The 19,484-nt window shown below is 44.0% G+C and overlaps 1 protein-coding gene across 2 annotated transcripts in view; it reads right to left on the reverse strand.

Moving 5' to 3' along the window:
* Positions 1 to 5,129: 5,129 nt before the first annotated feature.
* Positions 5,130 to 19,484, reverse strand: part of LOC111952416 (cytoskeleton-associated protein 5-A) — a 36,097-nt gene continuing 21,742 nt past the window's right edge. For both annotated transcript variants that reach the window (XM_023971054.2, XM_023971055.2), the window contains exons 28-43: positions 19,304 to 19,456; positions 18,720 to 18,923; positions 17,200 to 17,335; positions 14,863 to 15,056; positions 14,366 to 14,562; positions 13,225 to 13,398; positions 12,795 to 12,915; positions 12,342 to 12,521; positions 11,972 to 12,159; positions 11,668 to 11,743; positions 11,244 to 11,432; positions 10,988 to 11,116; positions 10,736 to 10,819; positions 10,398 to 10,560; positions 6,057 to 6,181; positions 5,130 to 5,766 (exon numbers count right to left, since the gene is read on the reverse strand). In XM_023971054.2, coding sequence (XP_023826822.1) covers positions 5,512 to 5,766; positions 6,057 to 6,181; positions 10,398 to 10,560; positions 10,736 to 10,819; positions 10,988 to 11,116; positions 11,244 to 11,432; positions 11,668 to 11,743; positions 11,972 to 12,159; positions 12,342 to 12,521; positions 12,795 to 12,915; positions 13,225 to 13,398; positions 14,366 to 14,562; positions 14,863 to 15,056; positions 17,200 to 17,335; positions 18,720 to 18,923; positions 19,304 to 19,456 — 2,568 coding nt within the window. In that variant the 3' untranslated portion in view covers positions 5,130 to 5,511. The remainder of the gene's footprint in view (positions 5,767 to 6,056; positions 6,182 to 10,397; positions 10,561 to 10,735; positions 10,820 to 10,987; positions 11,117 to 11,243; positions 11,433 to 11,667; positions 11,744 to 11,971; positions 12,160 to 12,341; positions 12,522 to 12,794; positions 12,916 to 13,224; positions 13,399 to 14,365; positions 14,563 to 14,862; positions 15,057 to 17,199; positions 17,336 to 18,719; positions 18,924 to 19,303; positions 19,457 to 19,484) is intronic.

Consider the following 19,484-nt stretch of genomic DNA (forward strand, 5'->3'; position numbering starts at 1 on the left):
AAGACTGAACTAAAGCATCCACCAACTCCTGGACAGTCTGTGGTGCAACGTGGCGTTGGTGGATGGAGGCGAGACCATGATGTCCCAGATGTGCTCAATTGGATTCAGGTCTGGGGAACGGCGGGCCAGTCCATAGCATAATGCCTTTCCTCTTGCAGGAATTGCTGACACACTCCAGCCACATGAGGTCTAGGATTGTCTTGCATTAGGAGGAACCCAGGGCCAACCGCACCAGCATATGGTCTCACAAGGGTTCTGAGGATCTCATCTCGGTAACTAATGGCAGTAGGCTACCTCTGGCGAGCACATGGAGGGCTATGCGGCCCCCAAAGAAATGCCACCCCACACACATGACTGACCCACCGCCAATCCGGTCATGCTGGAGGATGTTGCAGGCAGCAGAACGTTCTCCACGGCATCTCCAGACTGTCACATGTGCTCAGTGTGAACCTGCTTTATCTGTGAAGAGCACAGGGCGCCAGTGGCGAATTTGCCAATCTTGGTGTTCTCTGGCAAATGCCAAACGTCCTGCCACGGTGTTGGGCTGTAAGCACAACCCCCACCTGTGGATGTCGGGCCCTCATACCACCCCTCATGGAGTCTGTTTTCTGACCGTTTGAGCAGACACATGCACATTTGTGGCCTGCTGGAGGTCATTTTGCAGGGCTCTGGCAGTGCTCCTTCTGCTCCTTCTTGCACAAAGGCGGAGGTAGTGGTCCTGCTGCTGGGTTGTTGCCCTCCTACAGCCTCCTCCACGTCTCCTGATGTACTGGCCTGTCTCCTGGTAGCGCCTCCATGCTCTGGACACTACGCTGACAGACACAGTAAACCTTCTTGCCAACAGCTCGCATTGATGTGCCATCCTGGATGAGCTGCACTACCTGAGCCACTGTGTGGGTTGTAGACTCCGTCTCATGCTACCACTAGAGTGAAAGCACCGCCAGCATTAAAAAATGACCAAAAACATCAGCCAGGAAGTATAGGAACTGAGAAGTGGTCTGTGGTCACCACCTGCAGAACCACTCCTTTATTGGGGGTGTCTTGCTCATTGCCTATAATTTCCACCTGTTGTCTATTCCATTTACACAACAGCATGTGAAATTTATTGTCAATCAGTGTTGCGTCCTAAGTGGACAGTTTGATTTCACAGAAGTGTGATTGACTTGGAGTTACATGTGTTTGTTTAAGTGTTCCCTTTATTTTTTTGAGCAGTGTATAATATTATGAGAATAATCCAACCAACCTTAAATTTTGATTTTTTGCTCCGCCAAATGCCAGTCATTTCAAAGGTGTCAATGTAGAAAGCTTGCTCGGTTGACTGCCTGTTAAAATTCCGCACCAGATGGAACATGTAGGCATTGATGGTCTGACAGAAAAAAAGAAAGGCAATGAAGGTAAATCTGTTACATAGAAAAACAACAATTTAGGTTTTCCTTATAAATAAACAGATTAATCACACACATACAGTGTTTACATATACTGTATGTGCAACACAGTCTTACCTCACTTTCCGCTCATTTTTGGACCAGTTCTTGTGAGATCTGATAAAAGATTTCATATGGGCGATTCTAGACAACAGCACATATACATATTTTCCCCCCAAGCCTCTGCAACACCTGGAAAAATGTACCTGTACTGAGATATATAAATGGAACCTGACAAGATTACATTCATACATTTGTTTATATCAGTAGCTGCTGCTGCTGCTGGTGTGGTGGCTGAGGAGGTGGAGGGCCGTGGTGTGGTGGTTGTGGAGGCTGCACCTGCTGGTGTGGAGGCCGCTGGTGTGGTTGTGGAGGCTGCACCTGCTGGTGTGCTGGCTGTGGAGGCAGCACCTGCTGGTGTGGTGGCTGTGGAGGCTGCACCTGCTGGTGTGATGGCTGTTGAGGTGGAGGCTGTTGGTGTTGTGGTGTGGAGGCCGTTGGTGTGGTGGCTGTGGGCTGCACCTGCTGGTGTGGTGGCTGAGGAGGTGGAGGCCGCTGGTGTGGTGGTTGTGGAGGCTGCACCTGCTGGTGTGGTGGCTGAGGAGGTGGAGGCCACTGGTGTGGTGGTTGTGAGGCTGCACCTGCTGGTATGGTGGTTGTGGAGGCTGCACCTTGCTGGTGTGGTGGCTGTGGAGGCAGCATCTGCTGGTGTGGTGATTGTGGAGCTGCACCTGCTGGTGTGGTGGCTGTGGAGGTTGTTGGTGTGGTGGTTGTGGAGGCCGTTGGTGTGGTGGCTGTGGAGGCTGCACCTGCTGGTGTGGTGGCTGTGGAGGCAGCACCTGCTGATGTGGTGGTTGTGGAGGCTGCACCTGCTGGTGTGTGGCTGTGGAGGTTGTTGGTGTGGTGGTTGTGGAGGCCGTTGGTGTGGTGGCTGTGGAGGCTGCACCTGCTGGTGTGGTGGCTGAGGAGGTGGAGGCCGCTGGTGTGGTGGTTGTGGGGCTGCACCTGCTGGTTGTGGTGGTTGTGGAGGCTGCACCTGCTGGTGGTGGTGGTGTGGAGGCAGCACTGCTGGTGTGGTGGTTGTGGAGGCTGCACCTGCTGTTGTGGTGGCTGTGGAGGTGGAGGCTGTTGGTGTGGTGGCTGTGGAGGCTGCACCTGCTGGTGTGGTGGTTGTGGAGGCTGCTGATTTTATTTTATGAGGGATCCGAGGAGTCTCCTCTACATGAGGTCTCAGGTGATCCACGCTTGTTTTAGGGAAGATAACCCCCTTGTCATCTTCCAAGTCCATACTTTTCCCTTCGAGACCTCGAATCATAAATGGGCCAAGATAGTTGGGATCTAGTTTAACCCCTTTCCTCTGCTGGCTTCAGATATTTACCCTCCACACTCTGTCACCCACATTAAGTTTTGGCACTGTGCCTTTAGTTCTTTTGGAGGATTTACTCTGGACCTCAGCAGTCCATGTCCATGGCAGTCTGGAGAACCTCACTGAGCTTCAGCATATCTTCTGTTAAGTCTTCCACTGCTAAGACCTTCTCGACACTGCTGTCAATCTATAACATACATTTCTGATATTAATTTAAACTTACAAGGACAGTCTGCACTTCTCAAATCAACTAGAATGTAAAATGATGTACACCAACCCTGTAATGTTCTGGAACCCTCTGACGGGTAGCGAGCCTCTCTACCGAACATCAGGTAGAAGGGGGAGTATTTAGTTGTCATTTGATTCTTGGTTCTTAAACCATACATTACGGCACCAAGGTGCTTGTGGGGTTTTGGCCCACTAATTTAGAGATGGATCTGAAAATATGATTGAATAGAAAATTATATGGCACAAGATATTATGAGAATAATCCAACCAACCTTAAGTTTTGATTTCTTGCTCCCCCAAATGCCAGTCATTTCAAAGGTGTCAATGTAGAAAGCTTGCTCGGTTGACTGCCTGTTAAAATTCCGCACCAGATGGAACATGTAGGCATTGATGGTCTGACAGAAAAGAAGAAAGACAATGAAGGTAAATCTGGCACAAGTTATTCTCAGAATGTGATTTTTTTTTATAACATTGCAATTGATGAACTCAAAACCACTACTGCCTGTTAAATATGTTATAACATCAGTCTACAGATGTTGCTTATACCTCTGTATTGTCCCGTTCATCCTTTCTACCAATCCATTCGTCTGAGGATGGTACGGTGAGCARAGACTTCTTCGGATCGCCAGAGTCTTGCAGACATTTTTGTTGAGTTTTTATTATAAAAGGGGAAAAAACTTTTAGAAAGCTGAAGACATTTAAAACCTCTCTGGGTCAGGTGGGACGCAATCGTCCCACCTAGCCAATAGCCAGGGAAAATACAGCGCTCCATATTCAAATAAAATGATATAAAAATCAAACTTTCATTAAATCACACATGTAAGATACCAAATTAAAGCTACACTCGTTGTGAATCCAGCCAACATGTCCGATTTCAAAAAGGCTTTTCGGCGAAAGCATAAGATGCTATTATCTGATGATAGCACAACAGTAAACAAAGAGAGTAGCATATTTCAACACTGCAGACACGAATTTGTGTAGCAAGAGATAGAAATCAATCCTAATTCAGGCAACTGACTGTATGCAATGTTCAATCAGTGAGCAGAACATTTTACATGGCTCTTCATAGCTTTCTGTTTGGAAATCAGACCCAGGTGTCATGTCAACACAGTTGTAAGTACTGCTGCAAACCACAACAAAAAAGACATGCCGAGGGCCAGGCTTCCAGTCTGGAAACACGGTTTTCTACGCTCGTTGCCTTAAAGATTTGATGACAGAAATCTGTGGAAAGCTTGATATCCTGCCATTAAATGTCCAATGTTTTCCTGCATGTGTATGACACATCTTCCATTATCCATTGGCCTTTTCAGAATATTGTATGGAATAGAAAAATAGCTTGTCAGATGTCTAAAATGTTGTGTCCTTTCGGCACTTTGTCTTGAGACATTACCGCAGATTGTATATTTATGTACACAAATGCAATTTATGTATATTTGCCTTTATTGTAACTTATGAGCTGAAGTTCTGAAATGCCTTAATATAAATGTATATCACTCAACATGTGGTGCAGTGATGTGTTCAATCGAGGAAGAATAAAATGCAAAACGTATCCACATTAGGTAGTTTGTTAAAAAAACAACTTTATTGCCATTTCACTATCGATTATACACTTAAAACCCATAAGAGCAACAATTTAAGACTACTTCCATTTGAATTAAATACAAAAACAATGCATCAGAATTAGTGACATTCTGCTACAGTATGCAAGATGGGAGTATTATTAAACCAATGACTTAAGCATATTTTAGTAATGCAAACTTTATTACAAAAACAATTACTTCATGCCATGCTCCTTGCTTTACTTCGAGAACAGAATCAATCCTTCAAGTTYTACAAGTCTTAACTTCATAGATGGAAAAGCAAAATAGCAAGTTTAGCAAACAGTGGTATGAACTGACAGAGCATAGAAACAGGGATGGGGTCAATTCCAGAAGTAAACTGACATTCCAATTCCTACTCAGATTTTCCTAAATGCTTCTCTGAGGAAACATTAGTTTTTTTGTTTACTTCCAGAAATAACTGAATTAAAATGGAATTGACCCCAACTCTGCTTGGAGGCCCAGAGAAGAGACATGTTATGGTTTGACTATGAAATTCAAAACCTTTAAAAAAAAAAAATTAAAAAAAAAAGAGGGAAAAAAAGGCTAGATTAAGTTACACATATTACAGCATTCTGCACATGGAAACTGTACACTATAACCCTAACTTGACACTTAAAAGCGTTGAGTGGTTAGCATCCATGAGTATATACACACAAAATTGTGCCACGATACTCAACAAAAAAATTGTCCACTTACAGAATATTATACAATGAGACAGGTGCTTTTTGAATTTACACAGAAGAGGGGGTTACCCAGAAAAAGAAAGCCAGGATAAGAGCAGGGTTTTGGGGTGGGTAAAGCCAAGGCTTGGTGTGTATCTGGTCGAGGGTGGGGGCTGGCTAACACATTAGATAGACTGGGTATAGAGATGAGCTTGGGGGTCAGGGGTCGTTTACTGGCGGTTGCTCTTTATCCGTTCCAGCCTCTTCTTGAGGTCGTCGAGGTTGGCGGAGGGGGACGAGCAACGAGTGGGGCTGTGGGAGTGGGACTGCTCCTGCTGGAAGTGGGACTCGCGGGACTCTTTGAGCTGAGACAGTTTGCTTTGGAGCATGTCTGTGGAGGAGGCCACCGAGGGCTTGGACAGCAGGGAGGTGATGGGACGCATCAGTCCACTGTCCCCCTCCTCCTGCTGCAACAGCTGAGCCTGCTATTAGGATGGAGATGAGAGAGGGAGAGAGAGAGAGATGGGAAAGAGAAGGGAGGGGAAAGCGGGAAGGGAGGGGAAAGCGGGAAGGGAGTGGAAAGAGAACAGGTGATCAGCTTTCAAATTTAAAGTAAGCAAGCCAAGAAACAATGCTACATCACTGGATATGACAAGCTATAATATAAATGGGTACAGTCATTAATACAGCCAGTATTCAAATTCTACATCAACATCATAATATGAATGTGAAATTGTAAGCCAAGTGGCACCAATGTGATCGACATCAAACTAACCCTGGAGTTGTTCTCCAGTCCCTGTCTCTGTCTCAGAATCTTCAGTCTCTCGTAGTACACTGCGGGTTTCATCTCCTCTCCGTTCAGAGGCACTGAGCCAGAGTCTAGGCCATGTTGGGGAATCACTGGAACAGAGAAACATTTCACTTCAACAGAACTCGTCACAGCAACTGAAGCGCTTTTCAAGCAGTCCAGCACATGCATATACAGTAATATCAATGAATGCATTCGTCCAGTATTCAAACCTCTTGACTTTTTCCACTTCGATCAAATAACATTTTATTGGTCACATACACATGGTTAGCAGATGTTAATGCGAGGGTAGTGAAATGCTTGTGCTTCTAGTTCCGAACAGTGCAGTAACATTAACAAGTAATCTAACAATTTCCCAACAACTTCCTAATACACACAAATCTAAAATGGGGTGAATGAGAATATGGACATATAAGTATTTGGATGAGCGATGGCCGAGTGGCATAGGCAAGGTGCAATAGATGGTATAAAATACAGTATATACGTAAGATGTAAACATTATTAGTGGCATTATTTAATGTGGCATTGCTTAAAACTTCTTATGGCTGGATGCTTGGATGAATAAGGTGCCCAGAGTAAACTGCCTGCTACTCAGGCCCAGAAGCTAATATATGCATATTATTATGGATAGAAAACACTCTGAAGTTTCTAAAACTGTTTGAATGATGTCTGTGAGTATAACAGAACTCATATGGCAGGCAAAAACCTGAGAAAAAAATCGAACCAGGAAGTGGGAAATCTGAAGTTTGTAGGTTTTCAAGTCTTTGCCTATCCAATATACAGTGTCATATTGCACTTCCTAAGGCTTCCACTAGATGTCAACAGTCTTTAGAACCTTGTTTCAGGCTTCTACTGTGAAGGGGGAGAGAATAAGAGCTGTTTGACTAAGGGGTCTGGCAGAAGGCCATGAGCTCAGTCAGGCGTGCGCCCGTGAGAGTTAGCTGCGTTCCTTTTCATTTCTAAAGACAATGGGATTGTCCGGATGGAATATTTTTGAAGATTTATTATAAAAACATCCTAAAGATTGATTCTATACATCATTTGACATGTTTCTACGAACTGTAATGGAACCTTTTGACTTTGTCTGGCCTGCGCCTCGTGAATTTGGATTTGTGAACTAAACGCGCAAACAAAAAGGAGGTATTTGGACATAAATGGACTTTATCGAACAAAACAAACATTTATTGTGGAACTGGGATTCCTGGGAGTGCATTCTGTTGAAGATCATCAAAGTGAATATTTATAACGCTATTTCTGACTGACTGACTCCACAACATGGTGGGTATCTGTATGGCTTGTTTTTGTGTCTGAGCGCTGTACTCAGATTATTGCATGGTGTGCTTTTTCCGTAAAGCTTTTTTGAAATCTGACACAGCGGTTGCATTAAGGAGAAGTATATCTTTAAAGTGACTAGTGATCCATATTTGTAATTTTTTTGTACCTTTTATTTAACGAGGCAAGTCAGTTAAGAACAAATTCTTATTTACAATGACGGCCTACTGGGGAACAGTGGGTTAACTGCCTTGTTCAGGGGCAGAACGACAGATTTGCTCTTTCCTGAAGTCCACGGTCATCTCCTTTGTTTTGTTGACGTTTTGTGAGTTTCTTTTCCTGACACCACACTCCGAGTGCCCTCACCACCTCCCTGTAGGCTGTCTCGTAGTCGTTGGTGATCAAGCCAACTACTGTTGTGTCGTCTGCAAACTTGATGATTGAGTTGCATGCCCATGCAGTTGTGGGTGAACAGGGAGTACAGGAGAGGGCTAAGCACACAGACTTGTGGTGCCCCAGTGTTGAGGATCAGCGAAGTAGAGATGTTGTTTCCTAACTTCACCACCTGAGGTGAAGGTTGATGATGAGCTTGATGATGAGCTTGGAGGGTACTATGGTGTTGAATGCTGAGCTGTAGTCAATGAACAGCATTCTTACATAGGTATTATTTTTGTCCAGATGGGATAAGACAGTATGCAGTGTGATGGCGATTATGTCGTCTGTGGACCTGTTGGGGCGGTGGGAATAAATATGCAATGTAAGGATTATTTTGCTCTTCACTCGCAGTCAGTAGCCTAGGCCTCCTCCTGACCGGTCAGGTTGTACATTGCCATATTTTCCTAACAGAAACCCTTAATTAAAATTGCTTTAGCCGTAATTAAAAAATTAATCAATGCTCCCTTTGTCATTTAGTTTTATAACTAAAATGCTTGACTGCATTTAAAGACTTGTATGCTGTGATGACGTGCACAAATTAGTTTATTGATGTACTGTATATTTAAGTAGGCCTTTATGCCAATAAGTAAGTTACACTAAAGCAGCTACAGTAACAAATGCATTTGAGTTTTCTTGGAATAGAAACACGCTGTACAGTGCCATATCTTCCTAACGGAAACCCTTAGGCCTACAGTTTTTTTGGAAATAGAAAAACCACAATATTCATAAAACTAATTAAGCTACATTTTAATTGTCTAAAAGTCCCTTAGATATTCATTTAGAATCCTTGTAGGTCTAATCCTAGAATTAGACCTACAAGGACATTTTATTGATCTGCCAGTATTTTCATTTAGAGATTCTGGTAAACTCTTTGATGTTTCCTTTTATGTGTCCTAACAATTATTGGATTATTCACCATGGCAACCAACAAAATGTATTTCTTAGTTAGGCTGGCTTTTGTAGAGATCAGACCGTTTTCATTTGCAGGGATATTTGTGCTTTTTTTTAACCAAATGTAAGTCAGGACAAATACTTATTTCACTTTTATAATATTCCTGTTGCTATTGTTATATGTAAGTACAAGAAATGTGCATGTAGTGGGTTAAATTTCTTCACCAGTTCTCTTACCATTTTGTACAATTGTGTGATTAGCCTACCAGTTGGTCAAACTAATGTTAATTCCCTTGAGGAATTATGGTGTGTTATTTTTCTCTTATTGTCAATTGTGTATAGGGATGGTTGACATTAGTGTTTATTTGATTTACATTGTAGTAACGTTCTATTTTTTTATTCCGTTTCTCTCTGTACACAGACCACATGTATACTCTGCTTCATCATTAAACACCTAGACTGGGCTTCTGTGTCTGTCATCACTCTTTGACCAGAGTGCAGTCTGGTATCTGTCTACTCCCAGTGGCCTATCCACACAGAGAGCACCAGACTCCGTTTTAATAATATACAGTGGCAAGAAAAGTATCTCAATCGGGTTGAGGTCAGGACTCTGACTGGGCCACTCCAGAAGGCGTCATTTCTTCTGTTCAAGCCATTCCGTTGTTGATTTACTTCTGTATTTTGGGTTGTTGTCCTATTGCGTCACCAAACTTCGGTTGAGCTTCAATTGGCGGACAGATAGCCTAACATTCTCCTGCAAAATGTCTTGATAAACTCCGTAGATGATAGCAAGCTGTCCAGGCCTTGAGGAAGCAAAGCAGCCCCAAACCATGACGCTCCCTCCACTATACTTTACAGTTGGGATGAGGTTTTGATGTTGGTGTGCTATGCCTTTTTTTCTCCACACACAGTGTTGTGTGTTCCTTCCAAACAACTCTGTAGTTGTAGTTTCATCTCTCTACAGAATATTTTGCCAGTAGCGCTGTGGAACATCCAGGTGCACTTTTTGCAAACTTCAGACATGTAGCAATGTTTTTTTTGGACAGCAGTGGCTTCTACCGTGGTGCCCTCCCATGAATACCATTCTTGTTTAGTGTTTTACGTATCGTAGACTCGTCAACAGAGACGCTAGCATGTTCCAGAGATTTCTGTAAAGCTTTAGCTGACATTCTAGGATTCTTCTTAACCTCATTGAGCATTCTGCGCTCTTGCAGTCATCTTTGCAAGACAGCCACTCCTAGGGAGGGTAGCAACAGTGCTGAACTTTCTCCATTTATAGACAATTTGTCTGACTGTGGACTATTGAACATCAAGGCTTTTAGAGATACTTTTGTAACCCTTCCCAGCTTTATGCAAGTGAACAATTATTAATCTTAGGTCTTCTGAGATCTCTTTTGTTTGAGGCATGGTTCACATCAGGCAATGCTTCTTGTGAATAGCAAACTCAAATTTTGTACTAACCACTGTACATAATGGTTAGCTACTAGTAATCCTCAATAGTAATTCAAACAATACTAACACTGCTTATACCAAAGCACTAGAGCTGATGTCAGGATTGCATTTCCTATTACACTGCTACAGATTTGTACAATCTCTGGGTTAAGACGCATGGTAGACAGTCTTATCAGATAAAATATTACAAGGCAAAGAACAAAACTTCACATTTAAACTTTTGAGTGGAATTCCCCTTTAATCTTTCAGGGTTAGTACCTGTGCTAGAAGGCTGGATCCTGCCTTTGCCCTCTCTCTCAGACTCGATCATGCGGAGGCCTCTCTCCACGTAGCTCTGGAAGAACTGAGACGTGTTCCTCAGGAAGGGCTCCAGGTCAGCGTCTGAGTAATTCTGTTTATACTCATACAGCTCCGTCAGGCCCTGGGGAAACAACAAACAGTTAACTGACTCACAATTCTGGATTGGTACTGTAAATTMATTTAGCCAGTCACTGAGAACACCATCTTTTACAATTACGACCTTAACAAGAGGGTGCAAACCGTAAAATCAAGGTATGAATACATGAACGACCAAGGAAATWAAGAAAAATAATCACCTCCTTTGTGTTTTCCTTGGAGCCAATTTTCTTGAATATCTCAGAGAGGATGTCGCTCACTTTAGCTTTCGACATCCTGTCATCCTGGAAGCAGCAAGAAYACATTAGGCTATTATGGAAGTGAACTCAAGTTGCACTACAGAGATGTTGGTAAAAAACTTTGTGTTATCCACAACTATTTTAAAAGCAGTGTATTCACTTGAATGACGTTAAATAAATCCAGTAATTAGAGGTTGGGTTAACTCAACGCACCTGGCCTTTCTCGGTGCCCCGGTCAGACTTCATGCCAGAGAAGTTTCCAGAGTGTTTGACCACTCGTCTCAGGTGGGCCTCCAGCTCAGAATCATTCTTGTTCTCTATCATGGACATGTGGTCCAGGATCTAGACACAGCAAAGCAACACGGTCAAAACAACAACAGCCTACACTATGGTCTACTTAATCAAAACCACAGACAACAATCACTCAACTATTGGATGTGAATGAGCTTTGGGTATGTATAGTACGTACCTTGGCTCCAGTGAGTTTACACAGTGTGTGCAGCAGGGTCTTGAGGGTCCTGTGGGGCACGTCAGACTTCAGCTGCTTCAGTTTCTCCTTGGGGAACACCTTCATAAAGTTGTGGACATCCAACAGGATGCGGTCCAGGTTGATGCTGTTGATGGTCTCTGGCAGGAACCGGATCATACGCCACAGGCACTAGAGAGACAGCGAGTACCAGAGGGTTAAATATATTACATTTCAAATTTGTTTATTGAGCCTCAAAATAATTATTCATAATGATTTGGAAATAGGTAATAATTTGTTTTAGAGCTAAAAAGGTAAAATGTCCCAAAGAACAGGGAATASACATCTGACTAGCTCATGTGCAAACACCATACATATCATGCCCAGACAAAAGTGAACACTCCCATAACAAATGGAATAGTAATACCTTCATGACCAGTTCAGAGCACATAGGAGACCCTGATGAGGTGGTAAGGCTGTCCTGTAGCAGCACCAGAAGAGCACTGGGAGAAGAGAAAAAGACAGACAGAAAATACTAGATACAGTATTCTGGAAATGCCTTAATCTGTATCACCCTTAGCCAGGGTGCAATCTGCTGCTCAGAGGTTCTCTGAAGTACACGAGCCATCATCGCTAACATTTCTCAGGACAAGGCATTTCGAGTAATGTTACTTAATGTGCACCGTCCCCGTAAAACTAAATGCAATAAAGTCAAGGTTCTGAGTTCTGACCTGAGGATGTTGGTCTGGTCAGACTTCTCCAGTACTCTGACCACCAGCAGGTTGACGGAGCGAATGAGCTGCTGTCCGTCCTCGATGTCCTCCACCCGGGCATCCAGCATCAGGGTGATCAGACCGTGCATCAGGTCCTTTAGAACCCCCATAGACGCCTCTCGCGCCAGGCTCTCCATAGAGAACAACTACAGTACACAGGTGACACACAAACACAGCAGTGGCACAGATGTCCACACCAGTCTACTAAGCCTACTCCGGTGTGGTTTTAGATGTTAAAACAAAACCTCTTTAGAGAGACTGAGCCAACTCTTTGAAACAACAGACCAGTATCACCCCTCAATGGTGTGAATGTGTAGTCACTACTCACTGAGAGCATGTTGCCGATGATGCAGCTGTAGAGCTTGAAGATGTCCTTCTTGTCGAGGCGGTCGTCGGCCATGTGTGTGTTGTAGATGAGACGCAGCTGCATGAAGGTGGCGATGAGGAACTGGTCGATATGACCTGACATGGCCTCCGCCTTGTCCTCCTGCCTCAACACCTCATCAATCTTGGGGGAAGGGGAGAGACAGAGGTTAATACACACAGAGACACTGTCCACTGCTTGCGCTCTTCTCGTTTCTAACTAGAGCAGAGTACTGCAGGTAGATAGGTCGAAGTTCAATGTTCCCTAGTCTCCCAAGTACCCTTCACTCAACTATTGGAAGACAGAAATCGAGGTTTGATGTTCCCTAACCTCTTTTTCAATAAAAAAGACTCCGTACAGGAGAGCCTGCTATTGCACCATGGTGTACCTGAGCCTATACTACAGTGATGTACCAACCTGTGCCAGAGCCTGGATGCTGGTGTTGATGTCTCCACTGGCCACCTGGGAGATGACAAAGTTGATGGTGGAAGCGGTGCTGTTGTGAAGATCATCAAAGTGGGGCGAGACAGAGCGGATCCTGGGGAAACACACACAACTAATTACATAACCCCTCACTGTCATTTGTCTTGGGATGCCACAACCGTCACAAGTCTCTTGGATCTTAGAAATTCAAAAAAACTTCTACAGTAGATCAATGCACATCCCTCCCAGCCAGTGTTGGTATAATGCTCAGACAGTTTAACCATGTATCCATACTTTAAAAGTTCATCCCTCTGCTATTTCAGAACTACTGTGAAAAAGACTGAAATGGAAGTTCAGGCCAGCGTTGGTCTAAGACTTGGGACGGGTTGGTATAAAGTTTGGGTCCGTTCAAACAGACACTCACTTGGGCTCTGGCATCGTGATGGGCTCCAGCAGTTCGTCCAGTTTGTGTTGGACCAGGTCGGGCAGCTCACTGACCCGTGTGTGGTCGTTCTCAATCATGTCCAGGTCCAGCTGAAACTCCTTGGGGATGGACGGGTGCGAGTGTTCCCGTAGAGCGTTCTGAGCCCGCGCTTGGCTRGGGGAGAACAGAAGAGGATAATTCAGAACAATGTCATCGAAACCAACACAGACAGACAGGTCGGGTCACACAACTCTGTTCCAATATACCCGCACACTATTTGGAATGGCTGTGTAATACATTGCTTCACCCTAAGTGGTTTGCTAGTATGGAAGGTTGCCATTAACACAGGACGACGAGGAAGGGGTTGGGGGGGGAGACACCAACTGAACTATTTAGTTTAGACTGGTGAGTGTTACGTTTAGATTCTCTACATTACATCCCCATTCTGAGTGCTTCTGGAGAGCAGAGTGCACACTGTCTGGGAGAGGCACGGCGGTACTCACATCCTATAAGTGCGATACATTATTCTGTCCATGGAGAGCAGAGCAGCGATAAGAAAAGAGCAATTATAAAGGAGAAGAGAGGCTGAGGATTAAGAGACCACACACACACACACACACACACACACACACACACACACCATGCAATGAAACCAAACAGAATAGGAGAAGGAAAGACCACGCAAATACTCTTTTCACACCCTCGTGCCAACCCAAACCGTGCAAAGCCAATTTCCCTCTGGCGACAAAGTACGATATTTTTTTTATCATCTCACTGTGCCGGATCAGATATTTCTTCTTTCAAATTGTTGTTCAAGCACGTATGACGGATGCGTAACCTGGCCAGCGCAGTCGAGCTCGGCACGGTTCGGCTCATCTCGTCAGTGTGAAAAGAGTAAAAGACGGACATTGAGGAGGAGCATAAAAGAGGGCTTATCCTTACGAGGGTTTGTGGGTAAGGTCTTAAGACATGGACAGAATGTTTTTTTGCCATGAATGTGAGTAAAGTACAGTGGCACTTGTAACTGCTAGATCACCAGACTAAAGTTAAAAAACCCATTGATCCGTTAGAATAGAGAGCCATGCTTTGGTAGGTAGGTGGTTGAGGAGGCACCAGGTCAGGGATTTGACCCATCCCATACTTGAGCTTGTCGGGCACATCCTCCTGAGGTTGCTGAGCAGGCTTCCTCATGAAGGTGGCGTTGGGGTTGGAGGAGTGCTCTCTCTGGGGCCTCTCTCTCTCTGCAGCCTGTCTGGCGGGTGGTGGGGCTGCTGCAGGGGTCTTCTTAGCGGAGCGCTTGACCCTCTCCTCTAACATACTCATCTCCTTCTCAGACAGCTGCAGAAGACAGACAGGATGTTTGAGCTAGACACCGGAGACGACATCTCCAGTGGCGTTATACTCCAAAGCAGGATACTAAGTTAGACAACTTGAAGAAACATTCACATTTTCTGGTTCATTAATAAAGTGAAAGTTGACTATGGGTTGTTGGTTGAAACAGTCCATGGCCATTTCAAGCATATAAAACATTTWAAAAAATATTCATTTCTGAACATTTAAGTTTGCTGGCTAACTCATTGATCCTGCTTTGTGACATAACCTCTATTGCAGTATATTGTAGTAGTAGGAGTATCTTACATTGCCAATGAGTTTGTAGACTTGGTCCCCACAGACATTGTACACAGCCAACACTGTGTTGAGGGCAGCGTTGCGTACTGAATTGTCCCTGTCTCCGATGTGAACAGCGATCTCTTTCAGGCATTTGGCCGGTGTTGGCTGACAGACGTTCATTCCATAGTTCTCTATCAGACAGCCCAGCTCCTCAAGACATTCTAGGGGAATACAGGGAGAGAATGGTTCGTTCGTGCCACAACGAGGAGATACAAACAAGGATATTGAAGGTGGCACAATAATGTCTTGTCTTCTCAACCCTCAACAGGTCTTGTCTTCTCAACCCCCCTTGTCATAAATACATAAGGCTCATACAGTGCATTCGGAAAGGATTCAGACTCCTTGAGTTTTTCCACATTTTGTTACGCAAAGGTATTAAATAATTAAACTGAAATATAGATTTACAGCCTAGGAACAGTGGGTTAACTGCCTTGTTCAGGGGCAGAACGACAGATTTGTACCTTGTCAGCTCGGGGATTCGATCTTGCAACCGTTCGGTTACTAGTCCAACGCTCTAACCACTAGGCTACGCTACCATGCCCTGTGGACGGCGCTTAATCGGAGCCAATTTCCTCCTACAACAGTACAATGACCCAAAGCAGAGCTCCAAACTATGCAATAACTTTTTAAAGTAGAAGCAGTCAGCTGGTATTCTGTCTATAATGGAATGGCCAGCAGTCACCGGATCTCAACCTTATTGAGCTGTTCTGGTAGCAGCTTGACCGTATGGTACGTAAGAAGTGCCCATCAAGCCAATCCAACTTGTTGGAAGTACTTCAGGAAGCATGGGGTGAAATCTCTTCAGATTGACAACTAGAATGCCAAAGGTCTGCAAGGTTGTAATTGCTGCAAATGGAGGATTCTTTGACAAAAGCAAAGTTTTGAAGGACAATTATCTTAATTAGAAATCATTATTTATAACCTTGTCAACATCTTGACTATATTCCTATTCATTTTGCAACTCATTTCATGTATGTCTTCATGGAAAACAAGGACATTTCTACGTGACCCCAAACTTTTGAACGGCAGTGTACATTTCAAGAGTCAAAATTCAGCCTTAGGCTTTCAATAAAAACAATGAATTTGTCACAGTTCGCAGATTTGTGAATCATGCATTCACTGACAACGGAGCAGAGTGAAGCCTGCATCCAGCAACGTCACAAGTGACATGACCCGTTTTGCAGCCTTCTCAGTTCTGCACTCCAGAGAGAAAGGGCAAACTCAACTGAACTAGTTTCAATGTATGGAATCACTTGTGAGTTTCTGGATTTWGGGTAAATTTCACTTTTAACTTCTTTGGGACTGAGGGGCACTATTGAGTAGCTTGGATGAATAAGGTGCCCAGAGTAAACTGCCTGCTACTCAGGCCCAAAAGCTAGAATATGCATATAATTAGTAGATTTGGATAGAAAACACTCTGAAGTTTCTAAAACTGTTTGAATGATGTCTGTGAGTATAACAGAACTCATATGGCAGGCAAAAACCTGAGAAAAAATCCAACCAGGAAGTGGGAAATCTGAGGTTTCTAGTTTTTAAGTCTTTGCCTATCCAATATACAGTATAAATTGGGTCATATTGCACTTCCTAAGGCTTCCACTAGATGTCAACAGTCTTTAGACTTGACTGTTTTCTTGTTTCAGGCTTCTACTGTGAAGGGGGAACGAATAAGAGCTGTTTGAACCAGGGGTCTGGCAGAATGCCATGAGCAAAATCATGCGCACGGCCGTGAGAGCGAGCTCTGTTCCTTTTCATTTCTAAAGACAAAGGAATTGTCCGGTTGAAACATTATTGAAGATTTATGATAAAAACATCCTAAAGATATACATCGTTTGACATGTTTCTACGAACTGTAATATAACTCTTTTGACTTTGTCTGGACCTAGTGCCTGCGCGTTTGGATTACTGGACTAAATGTGCGAACAAAAAGGAGGTATTTGGACATAAATATGGACTTTATCGAACAAAACTAACATTTATTGTGGAACTGGGATTCCTGGGAGTGCATTCCGATGAAGATCATCAACGGTAAGTGAATATTTATAATGCTATTTCTGACTTTTGTTGACTCCACAACATGGCGGGTATCTCAGGCTCTACTCAGATTATTCCATGGTGTGCTTTCGCTGTAAAGCTTTTTTGAAATCTGACACAGCGGTTGCATTAAGGAGGAGTATATCTTTAAGAAACTTTGGGTCCTTGAAAAACACTATATAAGTATTACTATTATTACAATTAACATAAGATTTGACAATGCAATAAATGATGTCTAGTTCTTTATTCTAGCCTTGGTCCACTTGGTCTTACCAGCTCTTTGTTTGGAGTTCTTGGACTTGGTCCCATCCATGAGGAAAGGGAAGACTTTGCTTGCAGGGTAGACCTTACACAGCATGGTGAGGATGGCACGCACGTCTTTACGCACCACATCCTTTGATTCCCCAACCTGTCAGGGGAAAAAAGGATGTAAAAAAAGAAATGGTTAGTCACACAAACCATAGCTTCTATAAACAGAGACCACACACCACATGGAGAAACTGTGTGGTGGTCCCAGACCTAGGTTGAGGTAGGGGGTGAAGGATGAGGTGAACTTGAGAATGAGGTAGGAGATGAAGAATAAGGTGACTTAGTTTGAGGATGAGGTAGGGGATGGAGGTGACTTACACTATATATACACTTTTTTGTATGTGGACACCACTTCAAATTTGTGGATTCGGCTATTTCAGCCACACCCGTTGCTGACATGCGTATAAAATCGAGCACACATCCATGCAGTCTCCATAGACAAACATTGGCAGTAGAATGTCCTTACTGAAGAGCTCAGTGACTTTCAACGTGGCACCGTCATAGGATGCCACCTTTCCAACAAGTCAGTTCGTCATATTTCTGCCATGGTCAACTGTAAGTGCTGTTATTGAAGTGTAAACGTCTAAGAGCAATAGCTCAGCCGCGAAGTGGTAGGCCACACAAGCTCACAGAACGAGACCGCCAATGGCTGAAGCGCGTGAAAACTGTCGGTCCTCGATTGCAACACTCACTACCGAGTTCCAAACTGCCTCTGGAAGCAACGTCAGCACAAGAACTGTTGGTAAGATCACCATGTGTAATGCCAAACGTCGGCTGGAGTGGTGTAAAGCTTGGAGCAGTGGAAACTCGTTCCTTGGAGTGATGTATCACGCTTCGCCATCTGGCAGTCCGACGGACGAATCTGGGTTTGGCGGATGCCAGGAGAACGCTACCTGCCCCAATGCATAGCGTCCACTGTAAAGTTTGGTGGAGGAAGAATAATGGTCTGGGGCTGTTTTTCATGGKTCGASCAATGCTCCTTAGTCCAGTGAAGGGAAATCTTAATGCTACAGCATACAATGACATTCTAGACGATTCTGTACTTCCAACTTTGTGGCAACAGTTTGGGAAAGGACCTTTCCTGTTTCAGCATGACAATTCCCCCATGCACAAAGCGAGGTCCATACAGAAATGGTTTGTCAAGATCAGTATGGAAGAACTTGACTGGCCTGCGCAGARCCATGACCTAAACCCCATCAAACACCTTTGGGATGAATTAGAACGCTGACTGCGAGCCAGGCTTAATCGCCCAACATCGGTGACCGACCTCACTAATGCGCGTGGCTGAACAGAAGCAAGTCCCCGCAGCAACATCTAGTGGAAAGCCTTCCAAGAAGACTGCAGGTTGTTATAGCAGCAAAGGGAGGACCAACTCCATATTAATGCCCATTATTTTGGAATAACATGTTCGATGAGCAGGTGTCCACATACTTTTGGTAATGTAGTGTACTTTGAGAACGAGGTAGGGGATGGAGGTGACTTACTTTGAGGATGAGGTAGGGAATGAAGGAGGAAGCCTCGTATTCGTTGAGGTGGTAGTTCTCTCTGCTCAGCGTGGGGAAGAGCAGCTTGAGGTACTCCAGAACCTTCATCAACACAGTGCTGTTGGTCTCAAAGAAACGCAGTGTGAACCACTTCAGGATCAGGTCCAAGCAGCTGAGTGTGCCCTCAAGCTCATCCTCCATTCGCTAATGAGTGGAAACATAACATTGTAGTCAGTCAAGTAAACAAACGCCCTTAGGTTTCAAAGAAACACTAATGGTTTTAGTCTAAAATAAACTTGTAGATAATAGGCAGAATCTACCACAYGGCCTTGGCTGATTTGTGAAGGTGATGGAGGCAAAAAGGCAATACTGGAGAAACAGGAGACTTTTTCCTGTAACTCCCGTCAGAAATAAACTAAAAATAAGATTAGATATTTTAATCCTTTTCACTCTTAAGAATATAGTTCTCTGTTGCAAAAAAGATAATCTCAATAACACAAACCTGTATGAATAAGAAAGAAAGACTCACCAAGGGCTCTATCTAATAAGAAAATGTGTTTTGCTGTCTCCTACGGGGTTCTTACCTCTCCCATGACCCCAATAGCCTTGACCTGGCGTTGGAAGTCAGAAGCGTGGAAGAGTTCATCCTGGAGCCATCTGGCRAAGCAGGTGGACATCTGAGTCTTCAACTGGTCCACATACTCATCTCGCGGGGTCTGGAAATTCCATTTCAACACCTGCATCACAAGTGAGATGATTATTCAG

Source organism: Salvelinus sp. IW2-2015, linkage group LG26 (assembly GCF_002910315.2).
Source record: "Salvelinus sp. IW2-2015 linkage group LG26, ASM291031v2, whole genome shotgun sequence".
In the NCBI taxonomy this organism is placed as follows: domain Eukaryota; kingdom Metazoa; phylum Chordata; class Actinopteri; order Salmoniformes; family Salmonidae; genus Salvelinus; species Salvelinus sp. IW2-2015.